Source organism: Macaca fascicularis, chromosome 14, assembly GCF_037993035.2.
Source record: "Macaca fascicularis isolate 582-1 chromosome 14, T2T-MFA8v1.1".
NCBI lineage: Eukaryota > Metazoa > Chordata > Mammalia > Primates > Cercopithecidae > Macaca > Macaca fascicularis.
In genome coordinates, this window is record NC_088388.1 from 106,932,536 (window position 1) to 106,949,913 (window position 17,378).

The 17,378-nt window shown below is 45.7% G+C and overlaps 1 protein-coding gene across 1 annotated transcript in view; it reads left to right on the forward strand.

The window, feature by feature from the left end:
- Positions 1-1,730: 1,730 nt before the first annotated feature.
- Positions 1,731-17,378, forward strand: part of RAB39A (RAB39A, member RAS oncogene family) — a 41,049-nt gene continuing 25,401 nt past the window's right edge. Inside the window, exon 1 of the mRNA XM_005579529.5 lies at positions 1,731-2,078. Within this exon, the coding sequence (XP_005579586.1) occupies positions 1,852-2,078 (227 nt within the window). The 5' untranslated portion in view covers positions 1,731-1,851. The remainder of the gene's footprint in view (positions 2,079-17,378) is intronic.

The following is a 17,378-nucleotide window of genomic DNA, read 5'->3' on the forward strand; positions in this document are numbered from 1 at the left end:
GTTTTTTTTTTTTTTTTTTTTTTTTTTTTTTTGAGACGGGTAGTCATGCTTTGTCGCCCAGGCTGGAGTGCAGTGGCGCGATCTCAGCTCATTGCAACCTCTGCACCCTAGGTTCAAGCGATTCTTCTGTCTCAGCCTCCCAAGTAGCTGGGATTACAGGGGCCTGCCACCGCGCCCCGCTAATTTTTGTATTTTTAGTCGAGACGAGGTTTCACCATCTTGGCCAGGCTGGTCTTGAACTCCTGACCTCCTGATCCACACACCTCGGCTTCCCAAAGTGCTGGGATCACAGGCGTGAACCACTGCGCCCGGCCAGTTCTGTAGTTTTAATAAAGACGAGGTTTCGCCATGTTGGCCAGGCTGGTCTCGAACTCCTGACCTCAGGCGATCCGCCCACCTCAACCTCCCAAAGCGCTGGGATTACAGGCGTGAGCCACCGCGCTCGGCCTAAACACACACTTTTAAACTGTTTAACTTTTTAAAGATAAACCTTGACATCACTATTACTCAGTTTGAGGAAAGGCACAAGAAAGTAGTAAGATCTCACCAGATTTTTAAGTTCTGCTTTGTTTGCTTACATCATTGATCAGACATGAGCTAAGAAACCACCTGTTCGCCTTCTGACTTAAACAATGGAGACTAAGGAGAGCTGAAACTTTCATGAGCATCTCAACATTTCCCCCGCTTTTTTTTTTCTCTTGCCACTGTCCCCAGGGTTGGAGGGCCCCAGAGGGTATGCGGATGATACTTCGAGTTTCTCACTCTTCTCATAGCAGTGAAGAACAGACAGTGGGAGCAGGCAGCAACAGCCAGAGCCCTTGCTAGAAGCACCCAGAACTAGCTGTGCAAATTTATTTCAATCCTGCCCAAAACTCCTTCACCTTAAAAAGCCTTGGAGATGGCTCTCATCAAGACAAGAAAGCAGGGTGCGGTGGCTCATACCTGTAATCCCAGCACTGGGAGGCCGAGCCAGGAGGATCGCTTGTGGTCAGGAGTTTGAGACCAGCCTGGGCAACACAGCAAGTCCCCATCTCTACAAAAGTTTAAAAAATTAGTGGGTTGTGGTGGCCACCGCCTGTAGTCCCAGCTACTCAGGAGGCTGAGGTGGATGGATTGCTTGAGCCCAGGAGTTCGAGACCAGCCTAAGCAACATAGCGAGACCACGCCTACAAAAAAAAAATTGTTTTTTAACTCAGGAAAAAATTAGCCAGGTATGGTGGCGCACACCCGTGGTCCCAGCTGCTTGGGAGGCTGAGGTGGGCAGATCTCTTGAGGCTGCAATGAGCCGAGATCTCACCACTGCACTCCAGCCTGGGGGACAAAAAAAAAAAAAAAAAAAAAAAAAGGAGGAAGCAAAGCAATGACCCAAGTTATGGCCTCAGGGACTTCCAAAATCAGAGCCCTAATCTGACGAACCCGCCCTGACGACTGTAAGAAAACGACTCTCACTTTTCATTGGCTGACCCTCCCGGAGTTGAGACCTTGCTTCATTTTCCTTGGTTGTTGCTGCCGTCACGTCTTCTCGCCGCGCCCACTTTCCTCCCGGTGCCCAGTGAGCGTTGAGGGAGAATGATTTGCAGCCGGTCAGGGGCGGGAGTTCGCGGCAGCAAACCTGCTTCCCCCTCCCACGCGCCCCCGCCCCCGCCCCGCCCCCGTCCTGAGGCCCCGCCCCTAGCCGGGCCTGGCCCCGCCTCTCTCTCCCGAGAGGGCGGGCACCAGGCGGCGGCCACAGCCGCAGGAATATGCTGGAAGGCGGCGGGCAGGCGCCCGCGAGGTGCTGAAGGGACAGTTCCCGCCGCCGAACTTACCCCGCGGGTGGGGCAGCCCAGGAGCCAGCGGGGCACGTGAGCGATGGAGACCATCTGGATCTACCAGTTCCGCCTCATCGTGATCGGGGACTCCACCGTGGGCAAGTCCTGCCTCCTGCACCGCTTCACCCAGGGCCGCTTCCCCGGGCTGCGCTCCCCCGCCTGCGACCCCACCGTCGGCGTGGACTTCTTCTCCCGCCTGCTGGAGATCGAGCCGGGCAAGAGGATCAAGCTGCAGCTCTGGGACACGGCGGGACAGGAGCGGTTCAGGTAGGGACCCCGGGGACCTCGGGCACCGCGCCGCCCCCTCGGCCCGCCCAGACGCCTCTTCCCCAGGCGCCCGCCCCGCCGGCCCTGGTCGAGGGAGGCTCTGGCCCTTCCCTCTCGAAAGTGCAAACACTCCATTCTCGCTTCCCCTTTGCCCCTCCTCTTCCAGGGACGACTTCCTCCTCCGCAATTTCTCACTTCTTTCTTTGGCGCCCATTTCCTGCGCCCCCTTTCCATCTTTCCTTTCCCGCCTGAACTGGGGTCTTCCTCGCCGCCCCCTCTTCCCCAAATCTTTCTGCCCCTGTGGGTATTTTGATCCCCTTCGACTCCCCGGCTGCCTCCTCCCCAAACTCGGCTTCCCTGGCTGCGCACAGCCTGACCCGACCACCCTCCTCCAAGCAGGCGCCCCTTTTCCTGCCCTAACCCAGAGGCTCCCACGCTGTGTGGCCGGGGAGAACCGAGAGGGAGGGTTCCCAGATTCGTGATGGATCCTTTTGCAAGGAGCGCTCCAAGCCAGGTTCCTGCATGAGCTCACTGGGCATGGTTCACAGAGAGGTGTATGCGGTAATGGTTTGGGCACCTCACAGCACTGAATGTGGTCATCAGAAATACTGGGTCATGACCCGTGGGAATGGGTCTTGTAGGTTAACTAGATGCAACATCAGGGACACTGGCACGGCAGAGGGTGTGTGTGTGTGAAGGGTTGAGTTGTCTTTAGAAGTTTGTAATGTTCGGTGGGAAAAAGACATATATTGAGATTTGCCAGGAACTTTTATTTTGCTTATGATCAGTACTTAACGTTCCAGGGTGATAATATTTCTAAAGACAGAAGGAGGGATCCAAATGAATAGTCTTCTCCTAAATATTCACTGGGGACATGAAGGGCTTCACAAAGGCGACTCGTGTAAATAAAAAGTAAATAAAATTATATGCGTTTCCTGAATATTTGAGATGGAAGCAGGTTTAAAGCAAATTTTAAATGTCTAGGATTCAAAGGCACTTCGTTTTAGAGGAAGATGGTGAAATCATGTTGCACTGTTTTGTTTCTTAAAGACTGCATTATCCATTGGAACTCATTTAAGGAAGCATTTTGCATTAGTCAGCAAGTACTCTGTGAAATGCAGTGTTCCATGAGGGGACTTCCCAAACATGGCTTCCCCTCGCCCCCAGCCAGCATCACTGCGAATGAGATCAGCCTACATCTGTGAGAATGGTCCAACATTCAAAGTTTTGGCTTCCGTTCCCAGCAATGATGCTGATTCATAGAGATAATGAGTGAACTGCTTAGCTTGCTTATACCTTAGTTTTCCTGTGTGTGAAGTGGAAAGATGGTAAGGCCAGCCCTTCAGAGAGGTGTTAAAAGATTATTGATTGGATTTGTACAACATTTAGAATTCCATGAAAAATGTTTTTCCTTTTCAAGAAGCCTCCTTTTATTAAAATACTTTTTCAAAGGTTTGATTCCTCATCTGTAAAATGAAAGTCATTATGATCTCTAACATTCCTTCCAGTTTTACCATTCTAAAGTTGATTGCCAATTCCTTGACATGTGATCTCAATCAGAGGTAAACTTTGCAATACATCAGGCTCAGAATAAAAGCATTTACTGTTAGCTCTCGACCCACCCTCTGAAGTGAATACAATATAAACCTTTATGTCTTAAACTTCTAACAGCTACTTTGAGTTGCAACTACAAGAAACGTGGGTAGTAAAATCTTGGTGTTTAATTATTTCCTTAAAAGTAGCTCAACTGGCCGGGCGCGGTGGCTCAAACCTGTAATCCCAGCACTTTGGGAGGCCGAGACGGGCGGATCACGAGGTCAGGAGATCGAGACCATCCTGGCTAACACGGTGAAACCCCGTCTCTACTAAAAAATACAAAAAACTAGCTGGGCGAGGTGGCGGGCGCCTGTAGTTCCAGCTACTCGGGAGGCTGAGGCAGGAGAATGGCGTAAACCCGGGAGGCGGAGCTTGCAGTGAGCTGAGATCCGGCCACTGCACTCCAGCCTGGGCGACAGAGCGAGACTCTGTCTCAAAAAAAAAAAAAAAAAAAAAAAAAAAAGTATCTCAACTTGGCTGGGTAGGGTGGCTCACGCCTGTAATTCCAACACTTTGGGAGACCACTGCTGGTGGATCACGAGGTCAAGAGTTCGAGACCAGCCTGGCCAAGAAGGTGAAACCTCGTCTGCACCAAAAATACAAAAATTAGCTGGGCATGGTGATGCGCGCCTGTAATCCCAGCTACTCAGGAGGCTGAGGCAGGAGAATCGCTTGAACCTGGGAGGCAGAGTTTGCAGTGAGCCGAGATCATGCCGCTGCACTCCAGCCTGGGTGACAGAGCCAGACTTGGTCTCAAAAAAAAAAAAAAAAAAAAAAGTAGGTCAACTTATTGACAAGAAATTAAAGGATAATTAATTTGTTAGACTTTAAAGACCTGTATGCTAAATAGATGATATAGATGATTGTTTTTTAACTTTTTTTCTTTTTTTTTTTTTTTTGAGACGGAGTTTCGCTCTTGTTGCCCAGGCTGGAGTGCAATGGCGCGATCTTGGCTCACTGCAAACTCCGCCTCCCAGGTTCCAGCAATTCTCCTGCCTTAGCCTCCTGGATAGCTGGGATTACAGGTGTGCACCACCACACCCGGCTTATTTTGTATTTTTAATAGAGACAGGAGTTTCCCCATGTTGGTCAGGCTGGTCTTGAACTCCCGACCTCAGGTGATCCACCCGCCTCAGCCTCCCAAAGTGCTGAGATTTCAGGCGTGTGAGCCACCTTGCCTGGCCTAAATGATTGTTTTTTAATGCCTTGAAGAAGAATGTAAATAATAATTCATTTTATATACATTATTAAAACCCAACAGTAACTCTCGCATTATAATACAACGACATTTAGGGAATGTTTACTGACAGTGAGTCATACTTTATTTTGTTTGGCTCTTTACCAAAGTTCTGTTTGTAAATACATACATATTTCAGTAGCTACCTCCAAATACTTGCTTTTCTCTCATTTACCAGAATGTTTTCCATAAGATTGCATTTAAAACAATTACTATTAAATCATTCTGTATCTTTCGTCAAGAAATTACAGATTCTAATTTTGAATAATAGATACCGTTGCATACTTTATTTTGTAGAAAGGTACTGTATATCATGAAGATGTATTCCTGTCATTAGTCATAATCATATCATGAAGAATTTGTGGGAAATGTCATATTTGAAGGTTTATTGGTGATTGGATATAAACCTACAAAAAGGAACCTACTTAGACAGCTCATGAGGTAGCTTGAGAGCATAGTAAATCTGTTACAGAACAATAGGATAGTGAGTTTATGATTATGATCATGATTAGCCTGTGTTTTCTTTCTTTGTTTCTTTCTTTTTTTTTTTTTTTTTAAACAGGGTCTGTCACTCCGGCTGGAATGCAGTGGCACAATGTTGGCTCACTGCAACCTACACCTCCCAGGCTCAAGCAATTCTCCTGCCTCAGCCTCCCAAGTGGTTGAGACTACAGGCACACGCCACCACACCCAGCTAATTGTTGTATGTTTTTTTGTGGAGACAAGGTTTGGCCATGTTGCCGAGGCTGGTCTGAAACTCCTGGGCTGAAGCAATCCGCCTACCTCGGCCTCCCAAAATGCTGGGATTTCAAGCCTGAACCACCGCGCCTGGCCAGCCTTAGTTTTCAATGTTCAGAGTAACATGCGAATAGAGGATAACTACTTGCCTGAAATAAAAAGGGACAAAATCAAAGTGAAAAAGGTTTAGAAAAAGAATGTATATGTGAGCATATCTGTAGATTTGTATATTAAGGAAATTTAGAATTACAGTGCCTTCATTAAAGATGAAAGTTTATTTTTCTCTTGTGTATAGAGTGGTCCCAGTTGGTGGAGTGGTTCTGCACCAGGCCATCATTAGGTTCCTTCTCCCTTCATTTTCTGCCATGCCTAGGATGTTACCATCATCTACGGGAGCAAAGCTGGGTTGTAAGCACACTGTGTGTCAGGGGAAGAAGAAAGAGCAGCTCTAAACCAAGCAAAGTTTCTTTTAAGCAAGTGAGGCCAACACGGTATAGATTCTTTCGGCTCTCAATTGACTGGGGAGAACTTAGTTACAAGGAGACACTTAGACTGGGCCACTATGTGCCTAGGATGTAGGAAAGATGCCTTTGGCATTGTGGGTGTTGGGGGAAGCTAGTAATCATGTTTTTATAATTTTTGGTTTTGTTTTGTTTTTTGAGACAATCTTGCTCTGTCATCCAGACTGGGTGTAGTGGCCAGATCTCAGCTCACTGCAACCTATGCCTCCCAGGTTCAAGCAATTATTATGCCTCAGTTTCCCGAGTAGCTAGGACTACAGGTGTGTGCCACCACGCCCAGCTACTTTTTGTAATTTTAGTGGAGATGGGGTTTCACCATGGTGGCCGGGCTGGTCTCGAGCTGCTGGGCTCATGTGATCTTCTTACCTCAGCCTCCCAAAGTGCTGGGATTAGGTTAGCAGTAGAGGAAACGAGAATATTATTTAATACAGTGTTAATAAGGATAAATATATTGGAAGAGCTAGGTGTACGGAGAGCATTAAAGGTAAGAATAGAAATTTTGAACTTTTCCCATAAAAAGCATTTAAAGTTATATGACTATAATATGAGATAAATACATAGCGATGTTAGCTATAGGAATAGGAAACCTCTAGGCTTTGAACCAGGTTTGGCCTTTTATCTGACGTTGCCTGGCCTTTGGGGTGTTAATGTCCTCGTCGTGCAGTGTTCTCAAGGAGTGCTCTGCAGAAAACTCATTCCTGTGATTATATATATACATTTTTCTTTCTTTTGAGACGGAGTCTCACTTTGTCACCTGAGGCTGGAGTGCAGTGGAACGATCTCGGCTCACTGCAACCCCCGCCTCCCAGGTTCAAGCGATTCTCTTCCCTCAGCCTCCCGAGTAGCTAGGATCACAGGCATGCGCCACAGCACCCGGCCAATTTTTGTATTTTTAGTAGAGATGGGGGTTTCATCAAGCTGGTCTCAAACTCCTGGTCTCAAGTGATCTGCCCGCCTCAGCTTCCCAAAGTGATGGGATTACAGGCATGAGCTACTGTGCCTCACCTGTGATTCTTTTTTATTTTGTTTTGTTTTGTTTTTTTTGAGACGGAGTCTTGCTCTTGTCGCCTAGGCTGGAGTGCAATGGCACAATCTCGGCTTACTGCAACCTCTGCCTCCCAGGTTCAAGCAATTCTCCTGCCTCAGCCTCCTGAGTAGCTGGGATTACAGGTGCCCACCACGATGCTCAACTAATTTTTGTACTTGTAGTAGAGACGAGGGTTCACCATGTTGGCCAGGCTGGTCTCGAACTCCTGACCTCAAGTGATCCACCAGCCTCAGCCTCCCAAAGTGCTGGGATTACAAGCGTAAGCCACCGCACCCAGCCTGTGATTCTTTTTAAAAGATGCATTCTGTGATCAAGTAAGTTTGGAAATCCCTGTATTCCATATGGCACTCTCTTAAAATTCATATGAAAGGCTCAAAGAAGTACTGCAGCAAAGAAACCTGTTTAACTTTGATTAACCTAGTATTTCCCAACTTATTTTAGAGGCTATTTTTAAAATATGAAAATCTAGGCTGGGTGCGGTGACTCAACGTCTGTAATCCCAACACTTTGGGAAGCTGAGGCAGGAGGATCACTTGAGGCCAGGAGTTCAAGTCCAGCATAGAGAACATATCAAGACTCTGTCTCTAACCAAAAAAAAATTTTTTTTTAATTAACTGGGCATGGTGGCATGGACCTGCAGCCCCAGCTGCTCAGGAGCCCGAAGCAGGAAGGTGGTTTGAGCCCAGGAGGTCGAGGTTCAGTGAGCTATGATCATGCCACTGTACTCCAGCCTGGGTGACAGAGCTAGACCCTGTCTCTAAAAAGAAGAAAAAGAAAATCTATGGTAACCGGTGCTCTAAGGAGTATAATTTGGGAATAGCTCCCTTGATAAGTTGCCTTAGCATATTCTTTGAGCAGAACCACTAAATACTTGAGGTTTGTAGCAATAGAAGACCTACAGACAAACTTAACCAATTAATTAACTTGGTTAAGGGCTGTAAACAGTAAGTGCTATAAGAGACAGCCTCAGGCCAGGCATGGGGGCTCACACCTGTAATCCCAGCACTTTGGGAGACTGAGGTGGGTGGATCACCTGAGGTCAGGAGTTCGAGACAAGCCTGGCCAACATGGTGAAACTCCGTCTCTACTAAAAACACAAAAATTAGCCAGGTGTGGTGGCAGGCGCCTGTAATCCCAGCTACTCGGGAGGCTGAGGCAGGAGCATCGCTTGAACCTGGGAGGCGGAGGTTACAGTGAGCCAAGAATATGCCATTGCACTCCAGTCTGGGGAACAAGAGCGAGACTTCATCTCAAAAAAAAAACAGCCTCCCTCCTCTCCCTTCCCCTTCCCCCACAAAATTGGGAGCGACCCCTAACTATTACCGCTAAATCTACCCAGCCTCTGCCTGCCTCTCCATGTTTTTTCCCCTAGCTCCTCTTATGCTATGTATCTTTCTCCTTGCCAGGTGTCTTACTGTTACAGGAAAGGGGTCCCAATCCAGACCCCAAGAGAGGGTTCTTGGATCTCGCACAAGAAGGAATTCAGGGCGAGTCTGCAGTGCAAAATAAAAACAAGTTTATTAAGAAAGTAAAGTGGTAAAAGAACAGCTACTACATAGACAGAGTAGGATGTGCCTGAAAGTAGGAGGAGGAACGCATGCACCCTAGGTACAATGCTTGTATATATATGAGGAGATATCCTCTGCTACAAGGGTTTGTGATAAAGGATTAATTTTCTTAATTACTATATTTTGCAAGAATCGATATTATTATCTTTAAAGCAAAATTAGGAATGCCTTTGTTCTCCAGATATTGGAATATTTGGACACTCCCAAGTCTGGGTCTGTTTAGCAAACATTATTAATTTATTCCCTTAGCCACAAACATCTAGAGGCTAGGAATGCCTAACTTTCTGGGAATGCAGCCCAGCAAGTCCTGGCCTCTTTTTTTTTTTTTTTTTTTTTTTTTTTTTGAGACAGTTTAGCTGTTACCCAGGCTGGAGTACAGTGGTGTCATCCTGGCTTACTGCAACCTCTGCCTCCTGGATTCAAGCAATTCTCCTGCCTCAGTCTCCCAAGTAGCTGAGATTACAGGTGTGTGCCACCATACTCAGCTAGTTTTTGTATTTTTAGAAGAGACAGGATTTCACCATGTTGGCCAGGCTGGTCTGGAATTCCTGACCTCAAGTGACCCGCCCACCTCAGCCTCCCAAAGTGCTGGGATTACAGGCACGAGCCACTGCACCCGGCCACGGCCTCGTTTTCCTAGCCCTCGCTCAAAATGAGTCACTCTGGTTCCAACGCCTCTGACATTAGCCCTCCTCCAGCTTATTTTTATTTTTTCTTTACCCCTTTCCTCATCTCTCCATACTCATAGTTTACTCTCATCCTCTGTTCCTCCCCCTCATTTTTATTTTAATGTGTCTCTTACTCTTCCATTTCCTTTTAGCTTATCTTCCCTTATCCCAGTGGCTTATCTTCTTTTCTCCCCCTGGCTCCCGCATGTGTCTGTTTTCTCTTCTGCCTCTTCAAAACATCCATATAAAGTTAATGTTTCAAAGCGATTTCATTTATGTACTCTGTTCTTAATCTTAAAAGCAAGCAATACTAACATTTTAAATTTCTTCCTAAGATACTTTTTTTTTTTTTTTTTTTTTTTGAGACGGAGTCTTGCTCTGTAGCCCGGGCTGGAGTGCAGTGGCCGGATCTCAGCTCACTGCAAGCTCCGCCTCCCGGGTTTAGGCCATTCTCCTGCCTCAGCCTCCGGAGTAGCTGGGACTACAGGCGCCCGCCACCTCGCCCAGCTAGTTTTTTGTATTTTTAGTAGAGACGGGGTTTCACTGTGTTAACCAGGATGGTCTCGATCTCCTGACCTCGTGATCCGCCCGTCTCGGCCTCCCAAAGTGCTGGGATTACAGGCTTGAGCCACCGCGCCCGGCCCCTAAGATACTTTTTTAAATCTCTAAACTAAATTAGTTGTTTTTGGTTTTGTTTCTTTTTAAAAAGGCTCTCATTTGATTCTTAGCTCCCTCACTGTGGTTCATGGCCTTCAACAGAAAACGATTTTTTCTTCCTTCAGTAGAAAATGATTGGTACCAGTCTGGCCAACATGGTGAAACCCCATCTCTACTAAAAATACAAAAAAAAATTAGCTGGGCATGGTGGTGCATGCCTATAATCCCCACTACTTGGAGGCTCAGGCAGGAAAATCCCTTGAACCCAGAAGGTGGAGCTTGCAAGGTTGCAGTGAGCTGAGATTGCGCCACTGCTCTCCAGCCTGGGTGACAGAGAAAGACTCCATCTCAAAAAAAAAAAAAAAATGAAGAAAATGATTGGTGGGTTCATAATTGCATAGGTAACAGAGCAGAGATTACCATAATCACTGCAGTCTACTGTAGTTCCAAGTTATTAATAGAAAGGTAAGCTATAATTGTGTTATCAGGTAATATAATGTCTTAGTTAAAATTGTGTAGTAAGTAGTAGAAATCTAGCCAAATTCGTTTATTTATTTATTTTTTAGAGACAATTTTGCTGTGTGGCCCAGGCTGAAGTGCAGTGGCACAGTCACAGCTCACTGCAGCTCAAACTCTTCGGCTCCAGTGATCCTCTTACCTTAGCCTCCTGAGTAGCTAGGACTACAAGCACATGCTACGGCACCCAGCTAATTAAAAAAAAAAAAAAAAAAATTTGTAGAGACAGGGTCTCACTATATTGCCCAGGCTGGTTTTGAACTTCTTGCTTCAAGTGATTCTCCCTCCTTGGTCTCCCAAAGTGTTGGGATTATAGCCATGAACCACTGCACCTGGCCCAAATTAGTTTAAGTAATAGGGAATAAATTATACGAATTATAAACGATACAGATTTCGTGAAAGCAAAAGCTCACTGAACATCCAGGTTGTTGGAAGTACAGAATTATTATTATTATTATTTTTTTTTTTTTGAGACAGAGTCTTGCTCTGTCGCCCAGGCTGGAGTGCAGTGGCGCAATCTCGGCTCACTGCAAGCCCTGCCTCCTGGGTTCAAGTGATTCTCCTGCCTCAGCCTCTCGAGTAGCTGGGATTACAAGCACCTGCTACCACGCCCGGCTAGGAAGTATGGAAAATTTTAAAACAAGAGTTTGTGGACTTCCCCTCTAGTCTATTTCCATTCTCCAACTCTGTTGGCTCTCAACTTTCAGTCTCTGAGCCTCTTATTCAAACTCTTGAAAGAAAAAATATCTCATTGACTACTTATCTAGCTAGTGAATCAGCTCCCCTGCAGTCAGGTTATTGAGTTACACATACATATAATACAAATGTATTATAACATAAATATGCTAAGTAGGTATTATGGGTCAGGTAATGTAAATGTATCTGTACAGGTCCACTTTTTTGGAAAGAGAAATTCACAGACAAGGGAAATGAGCAGTCACCTCCAAAGTGTCTATTTTATGGTGTTTGAGAGTAAAATGGTATATGAGAATGAGATGGCCGGGCGTGGTGGCTCACACCTGTCATCCCAGCACTTTGGGAGGCCGAGCCGGGCAGATCACCTGAGGTCAGGAGTTCGAGACCAGCCTGGTCAACATGGTGAAACCCCATCTCTACTAAAACTACAAAAATTAGCTGGGCATGGGGCACACCTGTAATCCCAGCTATTCGAGAGGCAGAGGCAGGAGAATTGCTTGAACCCAGAAGGGGCAGGTTGCAGTGAGCCGAGATCACGCCACTGCACTACAATCTAAGCAACAGAACAAGACTCCGTCTCAAAAAAGAAAAGAAAAGAAAAGAAAAGAATGAGACAGCATCATTTCTAACAAGTGCACCAGAGTGCCAAAAGATAATCTGCGTAGCCAGACATTTTTGGGCACAGTGGCTCATGCCTGTAATCCCAACACTTTGAGAGGCCAAAGCGAGTGGATCTCTTAAGCCCAGGAGTCTGAGACCAGTCTGGGCAACATAGTGAGACCTCGTCTGTACAAAAAAATAAAAAAATTAGGCGGGCATGGTGGTGTGCCCCTGTAATCCCAGCTACTTGGGAGTCTGAGGTAAGAGTATCGCTTGAGTCCTGAAGGCCGAGGCTGCAGTGAGCCATGACTGCGCTACTGCACTCCAGCCTGGGCAACAGAGAGAGGCCCTGTCCCCAAAAAAAAAAAAAAAAAAAAAAGGAGAAAAAGATTATTTTCAGTGTCTACTCAGAACATTTTGTGTGGTTGTATCATCAGTTTAGTCTAGAAACTAGCCAGACATTTGAAAACCTGTGATTATTTTTCTTTCTTTTCTTCTCCAATAAATTAATTGGTTTAGCATGTATATAGCCACAACCTCAGTGTTGCATTAGTCTGTGTAGGTGATTAATACACCCTGAAGTAAACTAAATATTGTACACCAAATGTCTGAGGGCCCTGGGCCAGCCACAGGCAAAATTGTAAAATAGGTAAAGCTCACTCTTGGGGCATGTGGGACCTTCCCACCTTTCTTTATGTTTTTGGATAGTAAAACCTTGACTTATCCTCCCCTTTTACTCTCCCTACATCTCAATAGAAAAGCCATTTCTTAATGTTGTTTCCCCCAACCCCCAACATACTGCAGCCTCTGCCTCCCAGGCTCAACTGATTCTTCCCCCTCAGCCTCCCAAGTAGCTAGGACCACAGATACACACCACCACACCTGGCTATTTTTTTTTTTTTTTTTTTTTTTGTATTTTTGGTAGAGATGGGATCTCGCTGTGTTGCCCAGGCTGATCTCAAACACCCGAGCTCAAGCAATCCACCCACCTCGGCCTCCCAAAGTACTCGGATTACAGGCATGAACCACCAAGCCCAGCCCCATTCCTTAATGTTCTATCTTAGCTTAAGAGAGAGAAGTGGCTGGACATGGGTGATTCATGCCTATAATCCCAGCACTTTGGGAGGCCGAGGCAGGCAGATTGCCTGAGGTCAGGAGTTCAAGACCAGTCTGGCCAACGTGGTGAAATTGAAAATAGAAAAAAGTTAGCCAGGCATGGTGGCGTCCACCTGTAATCCCAGCTACTTCGGAGGCTGACGCAGGGGAATCACTTGAACCCGGGAAGTGGAGGTTGCAGTGAGCCAAGATGGTGCCACTGTACTCCAGCCTGGGCGGCAGAGTGAGACTCTGTCAAAAAAAAAAAAAAAAGAGAGAGAGAGAGAGAAGTAGCTGAACAACCAAGACATACAAAATTATTAATAGTTGAAAATAATGTGGCCGGCCGTGGTGGCTCATGCCTGTAATCCCAGCACTTTGGGAGGCCGAGGCAGGCAGATCACAAGGTCAGGAGATCGAGACCATCCTGGCTAACACGGTGAAACCCCGTCTCTACAAAAAATACCAAAAAAAAAAAAAAAAAAAAATTAGCCGGGCGTGGTGGCAGGTGCCTGTCTGTAGTCCCAGCTGGAGACTGAGGCAGGAGAATGGCATGAACCCAGGCGGCGGAGCTTGCAGTGAGCCGAGATTGCACCACTGCATTCCAGCCTGGGCAACACAGCGAGACTCCATCTCAAAAAAAAAAAAAAAAGAAAAGAAAAGAATGTAATGACAGACCTGCCTAGAGTATTTATTTCATCTCGAAATAACATTTCCCTGTTGCAGAAGTATTCATATGTGGCCGATGGGTGTTGGCATTTTCTCTCATCATGCCACGGCAGTGACCACCTATTCTGACTCACTGGCTTCATGTTGAGCTTTCAAAACAAGGTCTAGAAAAAGTTAGAGATATGGTTGTGAGTCCATGGATCACCACAGTGAAGATTTGTGGGAAGAAAAGTGCTTTACTCAGTCCGAGAGAGAGGAAATTTCCAGGCGTTGTCAGTCAATTTGGCTAGCATGCAATGATTTTTCGATAATTTACCTTCCATAGCAATGTGACTTAAAAGTTTGAAGAGGAATTTCTCAAAATTGTCCAAAAATATTTATTTTAATATATAAAGAGCCAGTTATTTGTATCCTGACTGATTTAGAGGGAATTTGCTTTCTTCTGGCCTGCTCTGTCAAGCAGTGGCAAAGAAAGGTAAGCCCCTTAAGTGATATTGAGGTACACACACACACACACACCAGGGAACATCATCAAATATAATTTAAGCAACGTTATTATTATTATTAGTTTATTTTTTTAGATGAGTCACACTCTGTCACCTAGGTTCTAGTACAGTGGCACGATCTCGGCTCCCTGCAACCTCTGCCTCCCGGTTCAAGCAATCCTACCACCTCAGCCTCCCAAGTAGCTGGGACTGCAGGTGCACGCCACCACGCCTGGCTAATTTTTGTATTTTTAATAGAGATGGGGTTTCACTGTGTTGGCCTGGCTGGTCTTAAACTCCTGACCTCAAATGATCCATCTGCCTCAGCCTCCCAAAGTACTAGGATTACAGGCATGAGCCACCGTGCCCCGCCTATTTTAATTATTTCTAAAGCAAAATTGCTACAAGCTTATACTTCATGATTTTAATAAATCTGCCTCTAAATGTCAGTAACTGTTAATCAATTCTGGTAATATATGATTCAGGGAAGTTTGCTTTAAAAATGACCACCTCGGCCGGGCGCGGTGGCTCAAGCCTGTAATCCCAGCACTTTGGGAGGCCGAGACGGGCGGATCACGAGGTCAGGAGATCGAGACCATCCTGGCTAACACGGTGAAACCCCGTCTCTATTACAAAATACAAAAAAACTAGCCAGGCGAGGTGGCGGGCGCCTGTAGTCCCAGCTACTCGGGAGGCTGAGGCAGGAGAATGGCGTGAACCCGGGAGGCGGAGCTTGCAGTGAGCTGAGATCCGGCCACTGCACTCCAGCCTGGGGGACAGAGCGAGACTCCGTCTCAAAAAAAAAATAAAAAATAAAAAATAAAAATGACCACCTCGGCTGGGCTCAGTAACTCATGCCTGTAATCCTAGCATTTTGGGAGGCCGAGGTGGTTGGATCACGAGGTCTGGAGATCGGGACCATCCTGGCCAACATGGTGAAACCCTGTCTCTACTAAAATACAAAAAATTAGCCGGGCGTGGTGACAAGTGCCTATAATCCCAGCTACTCAGGAGGCTGAGGAAGGAGAATCGCTCGAACCTGGGAGGCAGAGGTTGCAGTGAGCCAAGATCGCGCCACTGCCTTCCAGCCAGGCGAGAGAGCAAGACCCCATCTCAGAAAAAAAAAAAAAATTCCACCTCACACAATCTACCTAAGTTAGGTAGATACTAAGAAGTTCCTAGCTATAAGAGAAGGCATTATGAAGACAGAGTATATGTTCTCAAATTATAGGCATTGCTGGCCGGGCGCGGTGGCTCAAGCCTGTAATCCCAGCACTTTGGGAGGCCGAGACGGGCGGATCACGAGGTCAGGAGATCGAGACCATCCTGGCTAATATGGTGAAACCCCGTCTCTACTAAAAAAATACAAAAAACTAGCCGGGCGAGGTGGTGGGCGCCTGTAGTCCCAGCTACTCGGGAGGCTGAGGCAGGAGAATGGCGTAAACCCGGGAGGCAGAGCTTGCAGTGAGCTGAGATCCGGCCACTGCACTCCAGCCTGGGCGACAAAGCGAGACTCCGTCTCAAAAAAAAAAAAAAAAAAAAAAATTATAGGCATTGCCTATCATTTTTCTTTACAGTAGCATTTTTCAACGTGATATTAATAGATGTAATTTGAGAAAAGGGTTTCTTGATCAAATAGTTTTGAAAATGCTGGGTCATTGAAGGACTTCTCAGAGGACTTTTAATATACTAATACACATTGTGAACCCCCAAGGCAAATATGGTGTTTCCCAACCCACAGTCCTATTACACAGTGTTTTGCAGTACTAGTGTTCTGCAAAACACACTTTAGGAACTGATACTTTAAAGAAAAAGTGTAGGCAATTCCTTAAATTTTAGGAATATATTTGAGGACCTTTGCAGTTTATTCTCTCATATGATACTCTATGTGTTAGTGATGCTTCTGGATGATTTCCTCAACTCTCCTTTTTTAAATACTTGATTACTATATTTTAGGTAGAGATCTAATAGCTCTTGAGAGTCCCTACTTTTTGTCCACTCATTCAAAATTAAAAGATTTATCTTCTTGCCTGACTTCTAGCCACTTGTCATATTTTTACACAGATCATATAAACTATTAGCACTTGTTTTAAGCACAAAGCCTTCTGATGAGAATCACTAGTAAATCTGGATGAAAGATAAAGGAGCAAATGGACAAATGATCATAATTTTAGATTTCTTAGATGTAAAAGACTGTAGAAAGGCAATGGCATTAAGAAAGCAAAATTTAATGAAGCTAATAGGAGGGGAAATTTAAGACAGATTTGGGCCAGTCGCAGTGGCTCATGCCTATAATCCCAGCACTTTGGGAGGCTGAGGCAGGCAGATCACTAGTGGTCAAGAGTTGGAGACGAGCCTGGCATGGTGAAAGCTTGTCTCTACTGAAAATACAAAAAGTAGCTGGGTGTGATGGCAGACACCTGTAATCCCAGCTACTGAGGAAGCTGAGGCAGGAGAATTGCTTGAACCTGGGAGGGGAAGGTTGCAGCGAGCCGAGATCGCACTGCTGCACTGCAGCCTGGGCAACGGAGAGAGATTCCATCTCAAAAAAAAAAAAAAAAAAGAGACTGACATTTGATAGAACAGATGGGTAGATGCTAAAAAGATAATCAAAAATGGAATAGAAAGTATAATTATTGTATAGCAGAGAACTTTTGGAAGAGAGGAAAAAGAGTAAGAGGTAAATTGAAAACAAAGTCCAAGTGAAGAAGAAAGGACACATGAAAAAACTACAGAGGTCAACCACACTGTGGTGAACATTTTGGACATTTTGATAGGTAAGTAACGACAGCCATCGGACTGGGAAGGAGCAGAGAGACAATCTAAAACAATAGTCTCTTGGTTTATTTGTTTTTTGAGAGGGGTTCTTGCTCTGTCACTCAGGCTGAAGTGCAGTGGCATGATCATAGCTCACTGCATCCTGGAATTCCTGGGCTAATTTTTGTTATTTGTTTGTTTGTTTGCTTGTTTAGAGATGGGGTCTTGCTTTGTTGCCTAGGCTGTAACTCTTGGCTTCAAACGATCCTCCTGCCTCGGCCTTTTGGGATTACAAGGATGAGCCACCAACACTCAGCCTCATTTCTTATATAATATAATTAATGTCCATAGAGGCTGTTACTTGCCCAAGGACTTATAGTTTATTATTGGTTTGCACAATAACCCAGTTCTATGAACATTTTCAATGCTCCTTCTGCTACGCCCATCTT